This window comes from Pundamilia nyererei, unplaced genomic scaffold, assembly GCF_000239375.1.
Source record: "Pundamilia nyererei isolate P.nyererei 1_Seehausen unplaced genomic scaffold, PunNye1.0 scaffold00192, whole genome shotgun sequence".
Taxonomy (NCBI): Eukaryota; Metazoa; Chordata; class Actinopteri; order Cichliformes; family Cichlidae; genus Pundamilia; species Pundamilia nyererei.
The window spans coordinates 420,792-432,590 of NW_005187593.1; the positions used below are offsets into that span (position 1 = coordinate 420,792).

Consider the following 11,799-nt stretch of genomic DNA (forward strand, 5'->3'; position numbering starts at 1 on the left):
ATCTCTCTCTCTCTATATATATACATACATATACATATATATATATACATATACATATATATACATATATACATATATATACATATACATATATACACACACACACATACACACACACACACTGGCTTTGAGTTGAGCGAGTACTTCCTTTGTGAGTGGAGGGGTGGAAGCCAGTCTGAGTTTGTTATATGGCCAAGACATTTGATTGCAAAGACAGAGCGACCTATTCAGCAGCAGCAGCAGGTGTCACCGTGTGTGCTCAGCCTCTACAAGCAGAGACTAATCTCTTGTCCTCAAGCCAACTCTCTCCATTTCCTACATCCTCATCCACCTTTAAGGGGTGCAGCTGTTTAGCATCATGTCGACAAGTCAGAATATTTTCCTATATTCCTTCCCTCCCTTTTATTGAAGGCGAGACAACGAAAAGTTATAAGACACAGATTTAAGACCACCTGGTATAAGCAATAATTAATTAATTAATAACCATTAATTAACTACCTTGATAACTTACATAGGTAGATGGATATCAGCTTAACAGATAAAATTTAAATAGTGTGCTTGGCTCTTCCTTTTATAGCAGTTTTTTAATGTTACCAGAATCCGCAGAAATATAGTAGTTAACAGTTGAAGCTTTTGTCTATAAAATTAATAAATAACTCAAGAAGAATTCCCGGTGCATGGGCCAGGTGGGGGCGCTGTACTATGCTGGTGTGTAAACAGCTGATCATTTTTACCTAAATAATTCTAAGTGAGAATTAGTTTAGACATGAATTGAAATCAGACCAAAAATAAATACTCCCTGCTTACAGTTTAACCACCTCTCTTTAGTTTGAACTGTTTATTCTGATTATTATGAATACAGGATGAATCAAAGCCAGTGATGACTGATGAATTCAAATCAATGCAAACACAGTATGAGAGCCAATCTGAGATTTTCATGCCTTTATATGCTCCTCTGAAGGTCACAGCCTCTGATTAGCACAATAGACTTAACGATATGTGGACAAACTGTGCTAACATGTTCAGCCAACCCCAAACACTCATTTTAAACCAGTAAAGACTGTCTTAATAAATAAAAATGTCTATTTAGTAACATTAATTTATACTTTTTGAAAAACTACTAAATAGTCAGTGATTTTCCCTTTGTCCTGGCTGAAACGTCTTTAGTGGAGCTATAGACCAGCACATGTGCACACATCATGAAGCTTGTCAGGTAAGCCGGCTGTATCGGTGAAGAGTGTGTGTGTGTGTGTGTGTGTGTGTGTGTGTACCTGGCTGAGGAGCTGGCCGTGAAAGATGGTGTTGACCACGCTGAGCACCTGCTTGATGAGCCGCTTCTGCGTCTGTGGGACCCCAGCACTGGTTGTGTGCTTGCCCGTGCTCTCCAGCTCATGCTGCACTTTATCCAGCAGCTCGCACAAGAACTCCTGAGCGTCCTGCTGAGCGTAACCCCTGAACGCCGGGATCAGCTGCCACACTGAGTGCAGCATGGCAAAAGGCGATACCAGCGCCCACTTGCCAGACCACATGACCTGGAACAAGGTGTGCAACTCATGGCACAGTGAGATGTGCTTCGAGCTGGGCTCTTTGGGTTGTATCAACTCCATGCTGCGGCCTCGTGACGCCCCGCCGCTCAGCCCCACCCCAGAGCCCGAGCTGGTCTGGAGTCCCTTCCTTTGGATCAAGGGGGGCTGCGATGAGGCCTTCTCCACCAGTTGGCCATGGACGGCAGATGCCAGTAGCTCCAGCGCCTGTGTTAAATCCAGACGCAGGAAGCACTCCCTGAAAACATGCAGGTGACTCAGCACCTGCAGGATGGAGTTCATATAACAAGTGTTTCCCAAATTTCTTAATCCCGTCACTCCAGGAGTGACGGTAGGACGCCGCTTGAAGGGCGAGCCGTCCTGTTTGGTGCCTTGCTTGCGGCAGACAGGGGTTTGGGCAGTATGCAGGGTTGCTGAAGCGGCTTTGGGCTTAGATTTGGTAGTTGAAGAACGGCTGCGTGCTTTGGGGGTTGCTTGGACCTTTTTTTTTTGTCCAGCTTTCTTGGGGGTTACAGTGGCGGGGCTTCGGGTTCGTTGCCTGCGTTTCAGGGATGGGGGCGCTGGAGTTTTCGTCTTGTTGCGTGCCCTGCGAGAAGTCAGCATTGTGGTCGTCAGATCCCCAACTCTCTGGCTTTTCTGACGCAGGCGACGACTCTTCCTGAGAGGAGCGTTCTCCAGCTCCTCCTGTAGCTGCCTCTTGAGAGCTCGCCTCCTCTCCCAGGCCTCCCTTCTTTGCTCCTCCTCCTCCTCCCTCCTCCTCTCTTCCTCTGCTCTCCTTTTTCCACATTCAGTCAGGCCAAACCAAAGGCGAAAGATGCGTCCCATAAGTGCTCTGCGGCGGTGCCAAAGAGCGGTAAACATTCGGTCCTCATCCCTCAACTGCAACTCACGAACGCCGGATGGCATGAGGACATCCACGCTGGCGCTAGCGGAGCGCAGGGTGCGCCCGCTGCGGGTGGTGACCTCATAACGCTGGCTCTGGATGGCGCTGAGTGTACTGCGAAGCAACTTGAGGTCTCCAGTGGCGTTATCATTCAGAACATAGTCATCACACAAATAACAAAAAACGTAAAGTTCGTTAACCTCCATCGCCAGTGGGTGGCCCTGCTGCTGGAAGTGCTGCAGAGCATGCTCCTCGATGTAGCGGCCACACGCCACGTGGGCACAGCCGAGGCAGCCCCATATGGACTCGGTGGTGTTGCAGTCAACGCAGTGCCACTTCTGGGGGTTAAGAATGGAGTGGTCTGGGGCCAGCCGCAGCCGCCCCACATGCTTACACCTGTCCATTACACAAGCCTGCCCGCCAAGTTGGCTGTGTCAGTCAAACTGACCTTTTGGCGTGCAAGTCTTTGTTTGTCAGCGCTTCACGCTGGCTTCATATCACCATGGTAACCATGGCGAACTGAGAAGTGAGACCCTCCCAGGGCATGGTGGTGTTGTCTAGAGAGGGAAGAGAAAAGGTTAGGTGAGAACTTTGATAAGTTTACCTGTGTACAGGCCACAGGCGTTCATGTTAGAGCATTATTGTTTAACACCATTATTCCTTCATTTAAAAACACATCCTTTTAGACGGGATTTTTAAACATAATACAGATGAAAAAGAGGCTAACAACAAACAATATACTGTTCATTCTTTTTTGATAAAACTGAATGCGTAACTAGACTGCAGTTTAAAAAAAACCCAACAACTTATGACTGATGACTCTGGAGTTTAATAACTTCTATGGTTTAATTGCTAAGTCCCATTTTAGGTTTGTTGACTAGTTGAGCTTTCCCCTTCAACCTGACAGCAACAGCAATATTACATCGCTCACTATTGGGGGGGGGAAAAAAACAAACTGCTCCAACTGCTTCATGCCTGGACCTTTCATTCCCGTGCACAATTTATGCATCAGAACATCAACATTTTGTCCCCTTTCACCCGATATCGCTATTGTTGTGATGCTGGCTCTCGCACCATTCGCGCTGTCTTCTCTGCATCTTTCCCCTTTTCCTTTGGTAGAGTCGGACTCATCCAGAGGAAACATTCCTGTTTACCCTCAACTTTCTCAAGATGTTTGTTCACTGGATGTATGGTTTTGACACAAAACTACAGACTGCAGTGCGCCCACCACAATGCCGCAAACATCTACGCAAAACAAACACTAAACACTTTTCACTTAAATGTCCCACTACACGCAGACATCTGCTTTTTTCATTTAAGATTAAAACCAGATGAATTACCAACCCCCCCCACCCCCCAAAAAAACAACAACATATATTTTTAAATGTATACCTTCATCCTCTTCTCTTTACAGGAAACACATGAAACCAGAAATTATTATTGCATCTGATTTCCATCGACTGTTTTGTGAGGTTGTATCTACGCAGAGTAAACTGAGGCAAACTGCCAGGTGGCATGCGGACTCAAACATTTCTCAACCTCAACAGGGACCAGTAGTAAAATAACTGGCGAATAAACACAACTCTACGGAAAGAGGGTCGCTTTCACACTGGGGTTGACGAGCTTACTGAGGCTGTAGAAAAAAGCAGTTTAAATCTGTGGGAAATCGGCTAAAGTTCCACATCATAGGCTAGATTTTCTAAAGCCTCAAATCAAAGGACTTAGATAACTTAAAAGGGTCTAATTCCTTCTCAAACCATAGATTCTTATCTTGGTGATTTAAGTGTTCAGAAAATGAAGCAACAAAAAATAACCGTTTCCAAATGTCTCCTCTGCAATACGGTATTGTAAATACTTTTTGACAAATCAATAACCAAGCAGAACAATCAGCTGGTTGCAGATGAACACTAATTCCAACATCTTGCACAGCAACTGACAACAGTAGTTCTTCTTTAGCTCTGTACAGCATAGGGACACAGGAACAAGCTGTCTACCTGCTGCAGGGTCAAGCTAAACTGGTCCCAACTACCAACTGCAGCTGCAGTCCAAAATGGAGGAGTTGAACAATCAACTCCAGCTGCAATGAAGTTGAAACCTGTTGCTCAGCCAAGATAAGGGAGACACTACAGATAGCTAGTTAGCAGCAGCTGGGCTTTAAGAAAATTTTAACCTGAAAGATGTTAAAATTAGTTTCAGATTGGCACCACCAACTGTTCACAAGACATCCTGGTTCTGCCAGAGGTTTCCTCCTGTTGACTGTTGTGGTTTTCTCCCATAAACTGAAGGGTCTCCATCTTAAATGATAAAGCGCCTTCAGGTGACTGTAACATAAAGAAACTTGAATTGAAATCGAATTGTTTATATAGCTGAGCAACCAGTATGCGTGGGAAGCTCTAGGTTCAGCTAAAAACATACCAATCACTCTTCACAGAACCTCTTCTGGCTTCTTTTCAAATCCCGCAGAGCTGCTAAGAATTTGGGGATCCTTGAGTGGGCTGACCCCCCCAACTGATGTCAAGGGAACAAGATCATTGAGGGGGGGAAAAAAGAGGGGGTCTGAGCTTGCAAAGTGGTGCACTATGGGCACACTGTATGGGTACAGGGCAGTGTACTATAGAGCAAGTTCAACATGCCCAGGGAATGATTCTGTTATCAGTTTCCACTGTTTTCAGGGCTGGCAGCTGTGGCTCAGAAGATAAAATGGCCACTTACTAATCAGAAGGTCAGTGTATCAATTCCCAGCTACTCTAGTCTATATGTAGACATCTATATGCAACAACAAGACACTAAACCCTGAATTGTTCAAGTACTTGAGTATAAGAGACAGTTTTAGTTTTTATTCTCTCAGCTGCAGCCTTAGTGGTGTTCAACAGTCTGAGAGTAAATACAAAGACAGAATACAAACATAGGCGTAGTTGACATCCAAATTAGATATAAGGTCAACAAGTACAAATGGATGTCCTGTTTTAGCAACATATATTAATGCTTATAGAAAAATAAAATTTTTGTAATTTATTTATCTGAAATGAACTGGGAAACAAAAAAAAGACAAGAATCTGATCTAATCTGCTATCCACACACACACACACACACACACACACACCTCATTCATATGTAAGGAGATGCATCGGACAGCAACTCAGGGTTAACATTTTGCAGCCAGGGATCAAAACTGCTAATTAGCAGATGACCTGCTCTAACTCCTGAGCCACAGCCACCCAGTCTGTTGGCAGAAGGAATAGTTACGTTTGCAGCATAAGTTAGCATGGAAATATATCCAAGTAGGAAAGTGAACTGCCTCGGTCATTTTTAAAACCCAGGGTTAAGCCTAAAGTTATCAGGATAAGCTTAAATTCCACTTCCATAGTACAGGCCTTAAGACTACTTCTGCAGAGGGTTGTTTCCATGCTAAAAATGTCTGGAGAGGACAGGATAGCGGGAAAATCGGTTCTAACTCTGTTAACGTTTAGTTATAGTTTAGTTAGTCATAAATCACCAATTTAACAAAGCAAAACAAGCATGGCTCAACGCACTCAGTCCCCCTGTTTACCAGTGCAGGAGGGGGCGTGTGTGTTCAATACGTGTTCATCAGATTGCTGCCATGGATGATATAAATACAGCTGCCGGGGCACATATCCTGTCTGATCTCCAGACATGTTGAAATGCTTTCGCGCCGAGCCTTTGGCTGGCATCGGGACGAGCCACAAACATCCAGAATAACGTGGCACGTCGCTGTCAGAGCCAGAAGCTGGTTAAGCATGATCCACATTAAAGTATTCACCGCGGAGATTTAGCAGCACACCCCCCCCCCCCCCCGACTCAGCATTAAGAAATCAGTGGCTTCTAATTGAGCAACTAAAGCGATGACTCTCGGGGGGGGTTGTCCCAGAGTTTCTAATGTCACTGAAGTTTTACCAGCAAGTTAGCGCGCTTTCCTTTGCTTGGTTTGTCCTTGTGGCTGTGCGTAGTCTTACCGACACACAGCCTCACACTAACTCTGAGTAAAACAGCCATAACACAACACAACCAGCCAGAGTAGCATTTCAATAAACTGCACGAGCGCAGCACGCGTTAGTGTTCAGCCCGAGGAGCCCAACTTCACAGAGGGTCTCTCCCAAAAAGCTAAAGTTAGCCAGCTATCACTAGCATGTAATTAATAGCTGTAAAGAGTTGCGATTACAAAATACTGAATTGTATAAAACTAACTCGAAAGCGCTTTCAAAGTCTCACAAATAAACGTCTCAAATGAATGAAAATAAAATTACAACACACGCGAACACATTTTGTTTGAACTAAGAGTCTAATTTTTATTGTATTTATTCAAGATTAGTGAGCCCTAGCTGCCCTTGCCGCTAACGTTAGCCTAGCATGCTAGGTAGTATTAGCTTGACAAGCTAGCGGTGACAATCCTGAAACAAGTTCACGCGTTCAGCCGGAGATCGGCTCGCCGGCATCGGACAGGGCTTCATAACCGACCTGCCAAGTGTGCCTCGGCCAGAATTCACACATCGTCGGGCGCACGGTCACAAACATGTTCAGAATTAGTTGCTACTGAAAGGAAACAGCATACCAAGCCTCTCCTTCACCGCAGTAACTCCTCTGTTTCTGAAATGATCGCCATCTTGTCAGTCACTGTCGCGTGGTGTTGGCTCGAGCGCGTCCGCGAGACGTGACGTTGTTGTTGTTGTTGTTGTTATTGTTCTTCATGATGATGATGATGTACGTATATTAAAAGTGAAGCTTTATTGTTGTGAAACTGTGAGGTAAGTTTTAGTATTTTAATACAAATGTGCATATTTAGTTGTTTTAGTTTTATTTGATTTGATTCCTTTTTTCATCAGGGATCATGCACCAAACAGTCATCTAAAAAAAGATGCCTTGTGTCAGATTTACAGTACTGTTCAAAGGTCTTGAGCTGCTCAGATCTTTGTATTTTGCCAAGCAGCCAGTAATTTTTAATTTGTTAAAGTGGTCTTGAGGAACAGTTCTCCATGCTCCCTGAAGGCATTTTCTTTGCAAATTGGCTGCTTTTCACTGATTTTCAGTCCATTCCTCGTGCTTGACCATTTTGTTTTTGAATAATTAGCCAAAAACTGGTGTATATCATCATGTTTTACAGGTATTTTACAGCATACACTCATTGCCATACTTGTCTTTTGATCTCCTTTATATATGATGACAATTTGAACCATCCACAGATCCACCTGTTGCCACTGATTTTCAATCCAGTTTTCTGCAATTAGTCACCTTTTTCTCCCTGCTTCCCTCCCTTAAGAATGACTTCTTGACAACAATTTTTCCACTGAGACCATTTCTGTTAAGGCTTCAGCGAACAGTAGATGGGTCAACTGAATGGCACCACGTATCTCTCAAGTCCTGCACCAGGTCTTTGCTGGATTTTTATTTCCTGTTTCTTAAGGACATGACTTTCTTGCATCTTGCAATCAAGGTGCTACAATTGCTCGGTGAAAGTCCAAACCTCACCCTGACTGAAGTGCTGTAGTAGCACCTTATAAGAGCGCTGTACCTAAAGAAATACCTGAAACCCTCAACAAACTGAAACAACATTGTAAAGAAAAGTGGGCCATAATCCCACCACAACAATATGAGAGACTGATAAAGTCTTACAGAAAATCATTATTATTGCTGGTAAAGGTGGTTCTAATTCTTGTTGTTCAGTGTCAGACTGGAGGATAGGAGGCTGGAATAAAACTCATCCATCAAGTTGGGGTCTTTTTTTACTTGCAGCAGGCATTCATGAACATCGACATACACCAAAAGCATCTGGCTTCCTTTTATACTCTGCCTGCCCCAGATGGGTACCTGGAATAACCCAAGTCTGGGGTAGCAAAACCAAATTAAAAAGTAAATATGCACATAAACAAACACCCCCAAAAAGCACACAAACCCTCTCTGGCCATCAAAACCTTTATTGTATTTTCAGTCTCTTGGCTGTGTCAGCATGGGAATAATCACTGTTATATGTGGGCAATGGTGATTGAGATCTGTAAATGTGAAAAATGTTACCAATCTAAAAGAGATGCTTCATAAATCAAAAGACTTTTCTTCCACAGGAAATTATCCCTATGACACCTGCAACTGAAAGGTTATCAAATGGTGATTAAAAATCTATAAAGAACTGTATAACAGTAAAATGCAACACTGTTGTAAAAGGACAAGAGATGAACACTAGTCACGAATATGGTGATGTAGTGCACAGAGTGATGAAATAAACGTTTTAATTTCAGTGTGGGATACAAAGGGGATGACTTTACATTAGAGCTCTGAAACTTTCAACTGTCATTAAAATGTATTAATCAACATTAATATTAATCAAAATTAATCAGACAGTTTTACTTTGACTCTTTTTATGTCTGACAAACACAAGCAATACATCATATGATATAATATGATTATATGATATTGAGGGGAGGTTATTTTTTTCTCTCTGCTCTCCACTATAGATTTCCTTCCTGGCATTGAAGAGGTTGGAGGAAGATAATTTAGAAAGAGAAGAATGTGGAACAAATGAGTTGGATGCATTCGCAGACATTCACTCCGTGAACTGATAACAAACGCAAATCCAGATAATGGATCGATAACCTGGGAAGGCTGAACGAGCTTCGCTATGTACGGCCTTGGATTTCCTTCAGCGCTAACCAATCAGCAGATGTCGCTATTTCAAAAGGAAAATCCCGTGGTCAGGTTTTGAAGTGTAGACCATTTGTGTTGATGTATAATTTTACTAACTAAAATAAGTCACATACACTTTATCCTCGTTAGCTGCTACACCTCCCCCAACAAAATAAACAATAATTTTCTTTTTCAGGACATCTAAACAACATTATGTGAATTCTAATTACTTATTTGGGGGAGGTGATTTTAACACCAAAAATAGATATCCCCACAAAACAAGACAGTAGATTGTGAACTAAGAAGTACACTGCACAATAAAGATACTTTTCTACAACCCTGTACAATTGGTTAGTATCTTAAGAAATAGTATATAAAATTGTTTTGCTAAGATGGAGTCCTCTACCTTAACTTTAGTCTTGAAGCTCAATTAGTAAGCAGCCCTTTGCCACTTTTCTCCTTTTCTTGTCTGCCCAATCACACCTGCAGCTGAAAACATTTCAGCATCTCTTTATAAATTCTGACTGGATGCCCATGATAATATTAAAGCTTTACCTTTGAGTCTGTGAGCTAACAATACTTGAACCCACCTCTATATATACTTAATGACAATCCTTAATTAAATGTAGTAATTTAGATTTCACTAGTAAGGCATGGGTATTAAACTGTAGTGGGGTAGGTTTTGTACCACTAGAGGGCAGTGTTGCACCATTTACATACAGATATTGTCCTAGTGAGCCTCACCAAAAACATCACTGCCAAACTAGTACAGTACAATATTTATTCTCTCTCTCTCTTCTTTTCCTTTCTTTTCTTTAGAGACACCGCTATAACATGAGTGGTATTATTTCCATCCTTTGAGGGTGGAGTATCACAAACGGCCCATGAAAAAGAAAGTATGATGGGTAAGCTGAGGCTAGTTGCTGGCTCGTTTGTGGGAACAGAGATGAAACAAGTGGTGTTTTGTCAAAGTCAGGATTTTGACATTAAAACAGGAAAAAAAGGCTTTAGCAAACTACGTGTAGGCACAGTGAAGAGAAGCCAATATTTTATATATAGAATATGAATTAAATTCATATGGTTAGCTTACCAAGTAGTTGTAAAACCCCTTTAATTAAAGCTGAATGTTGGTGCTTCAGTCACATCTTGTTTGACTTGAATCTGTGATGGTGTACAGAACTGTTAAGAAGGGTGACATTTACATAAAATGTACTTACTTAAATATTATGTTTACTTAAAATATCAAAATACTTATTTCACCGCTTTGCAAAAAAGTTATGAAATACAAAACAATGTTTTATTAGAGTATGGTATGTGGATGATATGTTGCATGATCCTTGACATCATCCATCTTTTCCGGTTCTGGCCCAGTTTAAAAGAAAATAATGGTGGGAGTGCCGTCGACATCATGTTTGTGCATGAGTGCAGCAAAAACCTGCTAAACTATGTGCCACAAATCTGGTTTTCAAACTATCATGATACAGTATTGTGCAACTCCGAATTTGTTTTTGCTACTATATAGAATATATTAATTGCAGTTAGCTTTCAGTCTGTCTCCACCTGTTGCTGTGAGTCTGTCTCAGGTTGTGTAATTACCCAATTACGCCTGTTTTTCCTTGACTTTAACCCCCTTCTCTACCACATTCATGGATCAAGCGTGTGCGTGTTTTGTCCTTTCCTTCAGTGTGTACCGGCAGAAGCTTTGAGTGCTGGTGTGGGATGCAGGTGCAGCCCTTTCATGGGGGTTAATAATAGTTGTATGGTGGCACTCACTATGTAGATCTTATCAGTTGAAGACAGTGGCTTTACTAAAAAACAACACACTGGCTGCTGTTCAGACACAACTCCAAATTTAGCAACCAATGTGGGAAAAATATAGTAATTATATAAGAAGCTCGCCAATGCAGTTTCTGGAGACAAAGGCAAGATTTCAGAATGTGAAGCAGGTGGAAGGAAATGGTTCTACGGTCAAACACAGGCTTCTCCACATTCCCAACAAATCATTAGATAATCTGAAAACAGTAAACATTTTAGGCCAAAAGTGTACAGAAGGGTACATCAAGGGTTTTAGTAACTCCCTGTAAGAGATGAAACACAGGGGTACAGATTAATTCAGGAAATGTTGTCTGCCAATCTGAACACTCGCTCACTCAGACTGCTTATAAAGAATCCCTCTCAGGTACAGATGAGTGTAGACGCTGATCCATACAAGCTTCGTTAAACCCCCTCTGAACAGCAGAGGTGTGTGTTTTTAATGCGAGTGTGTACACATCACTAGACCAGTGGTTTGTGTGAGAGAGATTAGGGGCGTTTGTGAGTGACTTAGAGAAAGAGGTATGTGTTGATGTGCCATGCGATGTCTCTGAATCATCTCTAATGTTTTTCTCCTTCGATGTCCCCAGGCCTTTACTGCCTTCATGTCCACACATGCAAACCCTCCCTCCCTTTCTCGTCTTCTTTTCATCCACACACTCTCTCTCTAGTAAACACATTTCTTTGTTAACTTTACTTCTGAGGACCTCATGTCCTGTACTTTAATGACTATTATTACCTCAGCATTACTTCGAAATAACTAAATAAATCACAACAGGTGTTGCTAACTGATTATTCAGAGATTTTGGGCTCTAGCTCACCAGCTTTTAGTGCGCTCCTTTGACTTTGACATTTTCCGTATGGTGTAGAATCTTACAGTTCTTATGAACCCTTGTTTTCAGCAGGCTGATAAGACCCACTGTACAC

General features: G+C 42.3%; 1 protein-coding gene across 1 annotated transcript in view; it reads right to left on the reverse strand.

Moving 5' to 3' along the window:
- Positions 1-7,077, reverse strand: part of usp44 (ubiquitin specific peptidase 44) — a 13,383-nt gene extending 6,306 nt beyond the window's left edge. The window contains exons 1-2 of the mRNA XM_005747244.2: positions 6,998-7,077; positions 1,272-2,984 (exon numbers count right to left, since the gene is read on the reverse strand). Of these exons, the coding sequence (XP_005747301.1) occupies positions 1,272-2,831 (1,560 nt within the window). The 5' untranslated portion in view covers positions 2,832-2,984; positions 6,998-7,077. The remainder of the gene's footprint in view (positions 1-1,271; positions 2,985-6,997) is intronic.
- Between the last annotated feature and the right edge of the window lie 4,722 nt (positions 7,078-11,799).